Source organism: Protopterus annectens, chromosome 8.part1 (assembly GCF_019279795.1).
Source record: "Protopterus annectens isolate FY-2018-M chromosome 8.part1, PAN1.0, whole genome shotgun sequence".
Lineage (NCBI taxonomy): Eukaryota > Metazoa > Chordata > Ceratodontiformes > Protopteridae > Protopterus > Protopterus annectens.
The window spans coordinates 446,254,959-446,269,231 of NC_056742.1; the positions used below are offsets into that span (position 1 = coordinate 446,254,959).

Below are 14,273 nucleotides of genomic sequence, written 5' to 3' on the forward strand. Positions count from 1 at the left end.
TCATTTTTATTTATCCTTTGTTTACTTGGTTATTCACACTAGGCTAATAGGCTCTTTAGGGCATATTCCCCAACCCTGTTATTATAGAGGTCTTGCACCAATATCAACAGATTTCCTGTTGATGAAATGCAACAGAAAGGAAAACTGTCAACATTACCACCCATTGATCAATTTATCCGTAGCCTTATCTATCTATCTGTACATATATGTACTTACTATGTGCATGGGCTTGTGTTTTTATATAATTCTATCTCTAGCTGTATCAATCTGTCTGTCTATCTGTCTAGCTAGCTATCAATATAGATAGAGAGATAAATGGGTAGATATAGATAGATAGATAGATAGATAGATAGATAGATAGATAGATAGATAGATAGATATAGTATTGTGGTTTTTATCACTTGGAAAAGTACAAGTCACCCAAAGGTGTACAGACAGTCATGTAGCAGTGTTATAAAGAGTTCTTTGTAAGTAAATGATGTCTATGGCAGTGTTGTACAGAGTTCAATATTTTTAGAGAGACATTTCTTTAAATGAGGAGTGCTTCTGTTAAGATAGATTTGTTTCTTTAAGAACAAAAAGATGCCTGATTCTATTAATGATAGCAGATTTGTTTATTGACCTAGTGAATGTAGTTTAAAATTGGTGAGTGTGTGCCCTTTATGAAAGGAGACTTGGTGCCCTGAGCGGTGTCTCTGGGAAGGATAATCATATACAGTGAAGGAAGAATTGGTATATATATATATATATATATATATATATATATATATATATATATATATATATATATATATATATATATATATATATATATGTATATGGATTTACCGTATTTTGTTGAAATGCCAAAACATTGAATGACACTTTGTTGATGCTCACAATATCAAAGCCACACTTCGACTCCCCAGACTTTCCCACAGTAAGTAATCACTTACCCAAAAATCTAAAAATCCTAAACTGTACCATCCCTAGCCCACCCTTAATGTGGGATCAAGTAAATTAGACCCATATATATATATATATATATATATATATATATATATATATATATATATATATATATATAAATATGCATGTATATACGCATACATATGTATGCACACTGGAAACATTTGTATGTCCTTAAGGGATCATTTCCATATATCTCATGAGGCGCTCAGTTCAGGAAGTGTAAGGTATCACACATTAAAGAGTCCAGCTTGGTTGAGTGTTTCTTGCAGTTCTTACCGAATGATTTGTCTGTGTGACCTTTCACCCTTTTGTTTGGTGTGTATATATATTTTTACAGATGAATGCAGATGAGAGAGAGAGAGATAGAGCAAGATAGATGTAATGGAGTATATGAAGGTAACATAAACGTTTTCCACAAGTGTAGTTTGACCTTATTAAGTTGTGAGTGGTTGGGGGAAAGATTTCTGAGTTTTTCTTGGCCCCATTGCATAATTTACTTACACAATGCCTTTCTAGGTGGAAATGCAAACATTTTTCATTTGAAAAAAGAAAGAACCAGTGCAAATGTGTTGTTTGAATGAAATAAAGTTATATTTAAATAAAATGCCTCGCATTCTTAATGTTTTTGTACTTACAATTTATTAAAGTCTGCCTGTGGTTTGAAGTTCTTCATTTTTATTTTTTCAGAACCGGGATGCCTTGTTTCATCCACTTCCTCAATCACTTGTAGCGCTGAGGGCAGAGGTGCAAACTGAGCAAGGCAGACCTAACTTCTTTATTCCCAGCTACAGTCTCCTAGCTTTCCTTATGAGAATCGGGGTATTCCGAGGCAGACTAAGAGATATTACCTCTCCAGTTTGTCTTAGATCTGTGTCAGGGTCTTCTCAGTGGGCTGTGCATGGTACACCTACCATGATAGGCACCTCAGTCACATCCTCACAGGATGCCTAAATCACCTCAGCTGATTCCTCCCAGTATAAATAAGCAATGGCTTTACCATGAAATCCTCCCTGATTTCTGAGCTGTTTACTCTGGCACCCTGTGGAGGGACCTCATTTCTGCTGCTTGAGGCATTAATCCCATTGTTTCATTTACTACCAAGGGCTTATGGTCATAGGTAAGGATGGTGGCCAAGGAATGATAAGCTGATAGCCTCTGTCCTATGATTCAGTTCCTTCTTTGCCACTGCAGTCCAGTATAACACTTCATTAACTGCCACTGCTATACCCACTTGCCGGTCCATCTCCTGGTCCCATGGACCCTCATTTATGGACAAGACTTCAAAGTACTAAAAGTGTTGCACTTGAGATTTTAGATCTCCTTTATTTCAAAGACAGAAATTATCTTTTTTTCTGGAAGAGAACCATGACCTCTGATTTGGAGGATCGATTTCTATCCCAGCAACTTCATATTCAGCATCAGATTGCTTCAGTGTGCTTGAGATCTCACAGACATTTGAAGCTGGATTGCAACATCCCCTGCTCTCACACCCCAAACTTGATTCTGTTCTGTCCTTAAAAATCACAAACAGGAGTGAGTCAAAGCCTACAATTGGTGGAGTCTTCTAACTCTCCTGAAAGTATTTTAACAATGAGAATATTAAGACAACACTTACTTTTCAGATAAGATGATTGAAATGCACCCAATAATACTCATGGGTCTTTGTTCTCTCATAGTACTTTGCACAGAACATTCTGCAGGACACAGCTATGCCTTCTCCAAATAAATGAAAGACATGTAGACAGTACTGGCAAACTCTCATGATACCTTTAAAATTTGTGCAAGGGCAAAGTGCTGATTCACTATCCTTGGCCAGAATGGAACACACCCTCCTGACTCCTTTTTCAAAATATTTGTCAGTCCAGAAGTACTGTCCAAGTCTTCTGTACAACCTTAAAGTTTTGTAGCTTGTTATAGATACCAGAGGCCCATGCAGATTTCTAGTTAGGAAAGATATAGGGGTCAGCTGGGTAACCATTTGAAACGTCAGGCCTTGCTAGAATGAGTCCAAAAACACTGAGCTCAATGGCAAAAAAATCAACTTATATATACTAAGTCTGAGCTGGCCATTTCATGGCATGTTCCCTTTTTAAAAAGGTATGATGATCTCAGATTTGATATACATAAGTTCAGGGGTATGGGGGGCTTGCCCCCATACAAAAGAGAAGTTTAAAGGAGAAGAGCCGTCTTTAAGATTTGCTCTTTCCCTGGGTTTTCAGTCTTTTTTCAAACTTGTTGGCACTCATCATTTTGAGTAACAACATTTCAGTCGGGAGATGGCCAGCTGCCTCAGGTGCAAGCTGTTAGAGGATTGGAAGGACATGCAGACACCTTTAGCATGATAGTGTGACAGTTCTAAGGCTGACAATGGTACACAGACCATTCCAATATGAAAAGGTCATAATCTCAGCAGAGCTAAAATATGATTTTATTCTTTTACTCTAGATAGTTTGATCAATTTACAAAACAGCTAGAGGCATTTGTATTTGAAGCACCATTCATTTGTTTGTTCATTCATTCATTTATTTAGTTATTGTGATTGACTGTATTTTTTTCTGAACTTGGTAGTTGATCTGGTCTAAAGACTAGAGTTGTTATGCATGCCACTTGATAGGAAGGCATTAAAATGAGTATTTGCATTATAACTTCATAACTGTACATATAATTGCTGACAAGAATGTTACACTGAAAAACAGTTATGTTTTGTTATCACATTAACAGGTAAAGATGTTCTGAATATTGATCAGTGCTGCAGTAGCCTTAGCTATATGGGTTATATTCTGCCAAGCATATAACAGCCAGCCAGTTTCCAAAGTTTCAGGGCACCTTCCACACACCCAAAGTGTCAAACAGGTCAAGCTGAGCTGACTAAAAAACAAGTTTGGGCAAAGCCCCTCAGTGCTTTCCTGCTGTTGAAGAGTATGCTCCTCTGAGATTAGCAAGGATTAACAGTCAGCTTGTGTTTTCCTTAGTTGGGCAGATAAGTATATAGTATATAAGTATATAGGCAGATAAGTTCCCTTTGGAGTTAAAAAACAAACCTCCATTTTGTTATTTTTTACTGATGTTTTATTACTTTCCTCTTCAGGAAATTATTTTAAAGCTAGGTGTGTTGTATTTTAACGGATTGACTCGAGACTGTAATGTCCTTTTGAATGGTGCATCTCTTGTTTCTGTTAGTTTAAAAGCTGTGTTAACTAGCTGCATTTATTTTTCCACTGTAGGGCTGCCATAGTGTTTGTGCTTTTTACTGTGTTTTTTTCTGTTTAAAAACTTACTTTTGTGGACTAATAGTTTTACTGGCATTGTCACTTGTTTTCCCTTCTGCTTATTCACACTGAGCTGAACTGAGGAGGGGCACTGACCACAACTCCGATCTGTGATATATAACAATAAGTATCCCATTTTCTTGCTTATTTTTAATAGTTATTGCTTATTCTTACCATTTATTGCACTTTTTATTACCTGCTGCCTACTTTTTACTGTATTGTATTGCTATAAGCTAATCTGCATTGTTGTACTGCAATTTTTTTGCTTTACTGGGCCTGTTAAATCACTTTTGTTAGTGTCTCACTGTTTGGGCGGCCACGGTGGTGCAGTGGTTAGCATTGCCGCCTCACAGCAAGAGGATCTCTGGTTCGTTCCTTAGCTGGGGTGCCTTTTGTCTGGAGTCTGCATGACCTCCCTGTGGTCATGTGGGTTTCCTCCGGGTGCTCCGGTTTCCTCCCACATCCCAAAGACATGCTCTAGGTGGATTGGACACTCTAAATTGGCCCTTGGTGTGAGTGTGTAAGTGTGTGTGCCTTATGTGGAAGGTTGGGCACTGGGCTGGCAACTCAACACTGTAAAACTCCACTGCCAATCATGAGCGGACAGGTGATCCGCTGTGGCGACCCCTGACCAGAAAAAGCCAAAAGAAGAAGAAGAAGAAGTTAGTGTCTCACTGTTTGTAAAGCTAATTGGTTAAAAAACACAGAAAGAAAAATCTAGCAAAGCTAGACTTTCCACTGTGTGATACCCTAAACCTCTTATATCAGAGGAAACATTACCCTTTAAAGATATCAGGTGTTTCAGCTAAATGGCAAGTCTGAATGTCCATGACTTTTTCTTTTCCTTTTATTTTTAAGTCGATTTATGGACAATTTCAGGCCAATAAAGCCAAACCCTCTAGCTATGGACATGCATGTTCCTGCCTTGTTATGGCATCATCAGCACAGCATAAGAGGAATGTTCGACTTAAAAAACACAGGGTTGTCGTACCCAACTGATATCCATAAACATTAGGGTGTCTACAAAATAGCCCAACTAACAAACTAAAACAACGGGTAAAAAGGTCACAAAGAAAAACCAATTGGTTAAAAAACACAAAAAGAAAAATCTAGCAAAGCTAGACTTTCCAATGCTAGACTTTCCGCATTGCCTTTGATATAAGAGGTTTAAGGTATCACAAAGTGGAAAGTCTTCTAGGAGTGTTTCATATGTTAATGAGTGGATGTGAAATTATCTGTGTGTTTGTGTGCATGCGAGTGTGCATGTGTGTGTGTCTGTGTGTGTCTGTGTGTGTGTGTGTGTGTGTGTGTGTGTGTGTTTGTTTGAATACATGAGTGTAAGTGTAGGGGAGTGCCTTTATTAACATGATGCATGTGCTGCTAGGGAGACCCACTAGCGTGGTCAGATCTGATAGTCTTAGTGTACATGTCAATGAGTCAATAATGAGATGTTTCTCATTGTGGATTTACCCATCTTTGAATTGGACTTAATAGTTTTGCTAATTGAGCAAACTGTGATGGACAATTACCTTGACTGGCGAGCACTTTGTGAATACTAGAGTGAGAGACCAATAGATGGACAAATGCAGACATACACACACACACACACACACACACACACACACACACACACACACACACACACACACACACACACACACACACACACACACACACACACACACACACAGTGTCTCTCTCTTTCTCTCTCTCTCTCTGTTTTCAGCTCAGACTTACTGGGGCATGGAATATTACTGAGGTGTGTTTTTACCAAGTATTTAAAAATATATTATTGTACCTCTCAACCTCTTAGAGCAACAAATGTGGACAAGGCCTAAAATGATGGGGGGATAAATAGGGACAGATTTTAAATATTGCTCTTACAAACTTAGAAAGTTGATAGAATAATAGGTTTTGCATTAGGATACATTTTCAGAAGGATATGGAGTCTTAAACTCAAATGTTTGTCATTATTTAATGACTTCAGTCCTCAGCTATTTTCCAGAAATGTACAGATTTTAGGAGGAACACCAAAAATATGAGGCAAAAATCTAGAAATTCTGTGAAAATCTGTACAGTTGAGAGGTATGTTGAATAAATTAAGGTGAATCCATTCCTAAGTATGATTACAGTTACATAGTACATATTTTTAACAAGATAGCAAATGATGTATCCTGCTTATTAAGTCAGACTTCTTATATGTAGATTTTTAAATGACAAAATGTTACTTATACTATGGAACAATGGAGTCACATAAAGTGGATGAGCGTATCTAACCATTTGATGTTTATCTTCAAACTTTTGGGCTGTATATTTCAAGCTCACTTTTTGCTTGTTCAGTGGGCATAATAGATATGAAAACAAACTGTTACTTCCAGTAACTGAATGTCATAAAGCTCAACAGTTGCAGTGATGCCTATTACTGTTACTCGTGGTTATACTCAATGATATATGTCCCCTAATAGCTTAACTTAAGCATGCACTGATATTGTTTTTATGTATTGAGGCTAAATGTGCGCATTTTTTGAGTCATGTTGATACATAAATGATCAAAATCCATGCTTTTACTGTAAAGATTCCAGTCTGTTATCACATGTTTTGTTTTATGCCAGTTCTGTGTCATGGTGGCCTTTGCAGTGATGACTGTGGTGTTAGAAGTAATGGCAGATTGATTAGTGCTTATTTGTAGGTACTTACCATGGTGCATGTTCCTTAACACAAGGTAGTGTGGTACAGCCATACAACTGCACTCACACAACACACACACACACACACACACACACACACACACACACACACACACACACACACACACACACACACATGCAAACGCTTGCACACGCACACGTAACTAGACTCACATACACTCACACACACAGACACACACACACATGCACACACACACACACACACAAACACACACATATACACACTTACACATGCAGAGACACAGACATATAGACACACACACACACATGTACGCAGACATACATTCACAGATATACACACAGACACACACACACACACACACACACACACACACACACACACACACACACACACACACACACACGCACACACACACAAACACAGTTGCTTGAGACACTACAGAATATGCATACTAAACATGTACTGTTCTCATTCTAGGTATGGATTGATGCAGCAACACAGATATTTTTCTCCTTGGGAGCAGGATTTGGGGTTTTAATTGCATTTGCCAGCTACAATAAGTTTGACAACAATTGCTACAGGTAAGTGATTCCTTATTTTACTACTATCAAGATAATCAGTGGAGTGTGTATAATTGCAAAATAATAATGACAATAATAAAAATAATAAATAACTTGCACTGGAAAACCAGATTTGAAGCAGTAGCATCTCATTAGAATATGCTGGAAATTAAATTACTACTACTACTAATATAGCAGCATTAATAACCAAGTGAGCTCCATGTTGCAAAGGGTACACCGCTTGGTCAGGAAATTGCACAGCTGCAGAAGCATGCATGCATCTCCCAAAGGCAGCTGTTGCAGAGCTTTCAGTACTGCCACAAGATGGTGGTGGAGTAACCTCACACTGCCTGGCAGCAGTATGACCTTAACCTCCACTCTGGCCCTAGATATGGGACAGGTTGAACCTGTGGGAGGTTAAATTAGGTCTGGTAGGTCTCGTGAATAAGCAGAAGAGTTGGTGTCGGCTGATGGTCAGCTGTGGGGAGGTTAGACTGTGGGAAATGTTTTTATTTAATTCTAATAATGTTCAAAACATCTGATTGCACTTATATAAGATAATTTGAGATGCACTGGATAGGTACTTAATGTAACAATCTGACCCATGGTAGTGAATATGACTATTTGAGGTGAGTAAACACTTGATAACTTATTGTCCTGCATTAAACCTTTCATATTGCTTACCTTGTAAATATTTTTAATTTAAGAGATCATGACACCGATCAAGCAATATATTAAAATACCATAAGTCATGTAACTGGAATTATCGATTCTGTAAGTGCTTAAACAGACATGTGATTTACTAATAATGTATTACATACACAATAGATTGTTGCATTCTGTCACTGACTGCAGCCATCTTAGGTCTGTCACTGACTGCAGCCATCTTAGGTCTGTCACTGACTGCAGCCATCTTAGGATATTCAGGGTACTCTTCCTGCACTCTAGCTGGGTATGTGCTCATTGGTCCAAAGCTGCACTGACACTGCAGTTGCATATTGTACTCATCCTTCTCACACCACTGTGTGTCTTCTCACACCACTGTGTGGTCACACCTATACCTCTCAATCTTTTAGAACAAGAATTCTGGGCAAAGGAAAAAATAATTGGAAAAGGAGGCAAAGGCTCAGAATCAGGACCAGATTGTAAATATTGCTCTTATAAACCTGGCAAGTTGGTAGAATAAAAGGTTTTGCATTAACATGCAGTTTCCGAAGAATATGAAAGTTGAAATTGTGCCATTATTTAGTTAATCCAGTCCACAACGATTTGTTAGAAAACTACATTTTTTGAGGAACTGACTAAAAACATGAGCTAAAAATCTGGACATTCTGCACAATTCTGGGCAGTTGCAAGTTATGATCTGACCTGCATTGTTTATGCTGGGTGACTACCAGCATAACCCATCTGAGATACCTTTAGTCAAAACTCTTACTTTTGTTGTTATAGTACCTACTGGTTTTGAGTTCTGCACTGATCTCAGTTCATTTCTTATAACATTGTTAGAACTATGTGCATCACTTCTTTGAGGCTACATGTATGCAGACTGAGTACATTATTTATTTATTTACTGACATTCATTTACTGGGAAAGTTCGTCTGGGGGCAGGTGCTCTTTTTTAGGAGAGGCCCGGGGAGAAAAGCACCAAGGTAACAAATTTATTGCAATCAATATTTACAATAATACATTTTATAATACAGTTTCAGTGAGTATATGGCATAGTAATGAGTGTAGTAAAATGTGTACTGATATTCATCAATTATTGTGATAATTATATTCCTGTAATTCATAATACTGTTTTTGTCCAGTTGTATTATTAATCCATGTCCCTACACATGTATGTAATCTCCTTGGGCCAAGGTTGCTTCTGAAAAGTGTCCTTTGGGCCATCCCACCTACCTATTTAACAAAGTCAAATAAATAAGCAAACAGTGGTGCAATGACTGGCATGCTGCATTACATTGCTTGGTTCTCCAGTTCAGTTCCTAGCAGTGGTACTTCCTAAGCAGTGCATGCATGTCCTCCGTATCACTCAGTTGTTTTTTACAACGTCCTCATTTCCTCCCACATCCTAAAAACATGCTGTACATAAAAGAACATTCTTCTATATTGCCTGTAGATGTGTGTATTGTGTGACAGTGAGTATGTGTGCTCAGCCTGTAATGGGTTTGCACCCCATTCAGGACTAGTTTCCTGCCTTACTGCTAGTGAGTGCCGGTTTAGGCTGTGCTCCCCCTGTCCTGTACTAGGATAAGTGCTAACTAGTGAATGGATCTATAAATAAAATCACATGGTTCTTTGCCATTTCATCTAACATCTTACCATGGAAAACAACATCCATTAGCAAACATACTTAAGGAAGCAATAAAAATGAAGACCAGTTTGCCAAACAAATTCATTAAAAATGCCCACAAAAGAAACGGCTCATATAACTGCAAACATAATTTTTTTCCCTGAGGCATAAAGCACATCACATTCCTGACACACGACCCAGAGGTCTGAATGGAAAGATGAAGGGGGAGGGCACATGGAGAGATGTAGTCAGCAAGTGAATGAGAGTGCTGTGACTGTAAAGCTGTAGTCCTGGGACTGAATTCATGCTCAGGTCATGGTCAGCATCTTCACTTGGTGGGCTGCGGTTTTAAAAAATCTCACCAAGATGACACCGATATATAGGCTGTATTTTATATGGCATATATCATGGAGAAAGGTTGGTTAAAAATAAAAAAGAGAGATTCGGTGCACATATCGTAGGATAAAAAAGTGCCCAGTCCTAGTGTATACACTGATGCCAGGACTGGAAAATCAGGCATTTAGAATCATGGAAGCATTCCTACTATAGCGTTAGCCCAGGCTCAGGAGGAGGATGGCCTCCCTGTGACAAAAAGAAGTGGTCAACAAAACCCACAAAAAATGACTGGTCAAAAAAGAGGCAAATGGGTAACAAAGGGGGCTGTTAAGGATAAGGAGAAATGATGTATTGTTATTAACTCATTACATCCAAGTGACCCCTCCAGGTGCATCTGCAGTTACCTCCCACTGACAACTCTAGGCATCAAGTATTGCTTGTTTATATTTGCATCAGTAATTCCAAAACCATGCTATGTACAAGGTTTTAGAAGACTTCATCTTTAAAGCTTACACAATGGCAAACTCAACTGCATTAATATTTGACCTCTGTCTAGTACAAGTAGAGATATTAATTGTTGTTTTTATGATCTTAATTTATAGATATAATTTTCACATTTTTCTAAATATCTCAGCAGCCAAGTAACACAGACAGAATTTCTTAGCCTCATATGAAAGCTCTCAGCTAGATGAATAAAATGCTGATGACAGTATGTATGTACCTTGTGTGGTTGCTGAGGTATTGTAAATTGTTTACAAAGTATTACAAATGTAATAGTTACAGTGTTTGCTGTGACTTATAAAATTTATTTATTTATTTATTTTACATTTGTTTACTGGGATAGTCCGATTGGATACATGTCCATTTTCAGCAGAGGCCCAGGCAGAAAAGGTCAAAATAGACAAACTTACATAGATTACACAAGAAGTTAGAGAACATTAGAAAATAAAAAACAAAGTGATTATCTACAATGGTCTAGTAGTGTTCCCTAGTAGGGACTCACAATTCGCATGGACAGACACAATCAAATCAAGAGATGTCAGATTGGATATAGAGCTTGGTGACATAGTTGCATGTTATGATATTTACAGATTATGCTTTCAGTTTATAACTTAATCAGGGTTAAAATTTAGTTTAAGACCTAAAACCTAAAGAATACTACCAGTGTAAAAATAGTTTGTGCTGAAGTGTTTGCCATTTATATTCATTTCATAATCACTGTGGTTCCAGAGATATGAACATTTGTTTGAAATGTGAGGACATAAGTTTATTCTGTCAAAAGGATTAGGCTCCGCCCATTGGAAGTTACAGTGCAAACTTCCTCAGCTCCTTTGAGGTGAATGGATGTAAACAAGAAGCACATAATTTTTAGACAAAGGATATTCAGAAAGATTAAGAGACAAATTAGTGGAAAGTAAAACACTTTCACATGAAAAATTGTCAAAAGCTGCCAATGAACATTTATATTCATTAACACAACATCATGAACATTTATATTCATTAACATCATCATCAGCAAAGCCTTTTTCCATTTTCTACATGGGATTGGGGTGTTAACTGCCACTGTGTCCCTAGATTTATTGCCTCACTCTTACCTTCTTTGACAGTCATTCCTGACAGTTGCAGTTCTGATGACGTACTGTTTCAGGTCTTCTCTCACACACTCTAGCCATCTGTTTGCTGGACACCCTCATTTTCTCTTGTCTTTTTCCTGTCTTCCCGAAATCTTCTTCACCACATCGTTTTCTGCTTTTTTTGAACTTCTCAGTCAGAGCTGAACCATGATGCACACCCCTTCCACTGGATTCTGAGAGTTGCTTATTGGGTCCTTGTAGGTAGCCTGCACTAATTCTACCAATGATTATAGGACTTCAAACCACCATAGGACTTCCCAAATCAAGTTTCATGGGACCTTGTCATATGCTTAATTCAAGTCTAGGAATGCCCAGTTAGACTCTTTTCTCATCTCTAGCTTCTTCTCAACTATCTGCCTCACTGCAAACATTGGACCAGTTGTTGTACATCCTGATCTAAATCTGAACTGCTCATCTCCAATGTTGCTTTCTAATACTGTGCATATTCATTTATCAATCACTCACTCCAGAGCTTTCATGCAGTGTGATAGGAGATTGATGCCTCTATATTGCCCCCAGTTATGAATGTCCTTGTACACTGGCAGTAGTAAACATTCTCTAGTCATGTGGGATATGCCTTCTCCTCCATACTTGATACTATGAATGCCCTCAAGGGCCAGTCCTCACTTAACTCATGCAACATCTTAATCATATCTCTTATGACCTCGTATGAGTCTGCTGCTTTTCCTGACTTCATTTCCTGTAGTGCTATTCTTACTTCTTCTAGAGTATGCTCCTCCTCTTTTTTCACCATAGGCTTTGTCTGGGGTGGTTCAGTGTTTGTTGGGTTGTCTTTATTCTGAAGCTACTGGCAATATTTCTTCCATCTGTCTTTGATGTCATATGGACTAGAGAGCAGGTAATTGATGCAGACAGGGCAGTGGTGCAGCGGTAGCATTGTCGCCTCACAGCAAGAGGGGTTCACTGGTTTGATTCTTGGCTGGGGTGCCTTCTGTGCGGAGTCTGTGTGTCCTCCCTGCATACATGTGGGTTTCCTCCCATGTTACAAAGGCATGCATCTGGACCTTTTCTCCCTGGACCTCCCTGAAAATTGGCTCATTCCAAGTTGGACTTTCCCGGTTAAGTAATGTTAAATAAGTAAATAATTGCTGGCATTCATTTGAAGGGCGTCTGATGACTCTCTTCTTTATCTTTTTATCTTTGCCTTGCAATCTGATGTAGCTTCTTTGTGCCATCTATGGAGTCACGTTTCAGAAGCTGGCAGAGAGCCTCCAATGCCTTTTCTTCACTATTGCAACTCCTCTCTCAGCCTCTTTGCTAGTGTACCAGCATTCCTTCTTAGCCTGCTCTGTCATTTCTATTTCACACCTTTTCCTGTACTTATTTTCTTTGATGACTTCTGCATTCCACTACCAGCTTTCCTTGTGTACCTTATCTCCATACACAGCTTGGCCACATGTCTGCACTATACTCCTCACACATGCTGTTTTGAGGCACTGCCATTCTTCTTCTTCTTCTTTATCTCCAGCTTTTTCCTCTTCTTCCTCAGATGCTAGAGTCCTGAGTATTTCCTTGAACTCTTGTGCTTTCTCTCTCTAGTCAGCTTTCAGGTCTTCAGCCTGGTCTCTGTTGACCTTAGAGCTTCCTTTGATCACTACTTGCAAATGATTGTGGCTACCAGTGGTTTATGCTGTGGGTCAACTGTTTAATGGGGGATAACTTTGCAATCACTTATTCTACTTCACTGTCCTTTCCTTACTAGGAGGAAGTCTACCTGAGTTTCATGTTGGCCTCTCTTGTATGTGATCATGTGACTGTCTGTCTTGCTTAACCATGTGTTGGCCACTATTAAGCCATTTGCCACATAGAAGTATAGAATGGCCTCCCCTTTCTTATCCCTGTTGTCATGTGGACCTTGACAGTTCTCATATCCTGTTCTATCTATGCCAGTATATCCATTAAATGTCCCTCATTGTCAATACCAAACTCACCTTGTCATGCTTTATCTAGTAGGTCCTACAACTACTGCATGGATGCACTCTTTTCCATGCTGTTACAGTCCTGCTGTGTGGCATAGGCTGAGATTATGAATAGTCCCCTAGCCTTACACTGAACTCTGATTGCCATGAGTCTGTCACTGATATTGGTGGCGTACCTCACTGTCTTCTGAACCCTCTCCCTCACCACAATTCCCATACTGTTTCATGTATGTCTTCTTCCTGAATAGTAGTCTCTGGATCCCAAGCTATATGGCTTTGTGATTTGCCCTTCCATATTGCCCCATGGATACAGACAATATACAGCCTCCCTCTTACCATCCAGTCATCCACTTCCAAGGTGTGTCTGTCAATGAACATGCATTGAGTATAGTAATCATTAGTTCAACTTTGGCAGGTTGATTGGTTTTATCCCCAGTTTTCATTCAACAAAGCTATTCCAGGTAACCCAATCTGGGCAACTAGACAGCGGCTGTCCAGTAGCTTATTGTCCAAGGGCTGCTGAGCTTTATGACACACACACTCTGGGAAATAAGGGCACCTAGACCCCTCCCAACATTAGTATAGGACCGTAATGTAGGTCAGGGCAGACCAGGTCCTCA

At 38.9% G+C, this 14,273-nt stretch overlaps 1 protein-coding gene across 2 annotated transcripts in view; it reads left to right on the forward strand.

Annotated features, from left to right (window-relative positions):
- SLC6A2 (solute carrier family 6 member 2) overlaps positions 1-14,273 on the forward strand; it is a 1,697,790-nt gene that overhangs the window by 1,016,231 nt on the left and 667,286 nt on the right. For both annotated transcript variants that reach the window (XM_044082002.1, XM_044082003.1), the window contains exon 7: positions 7,368-7,471. In XM_044082002.1, coding sequence (XP_043937937.1) covers positions 7,368-7,471 — 104 coding nt within the window. The remainder of the gene's footprint in view (positions 1-7,367; positions 7,472-14,273) is intronic.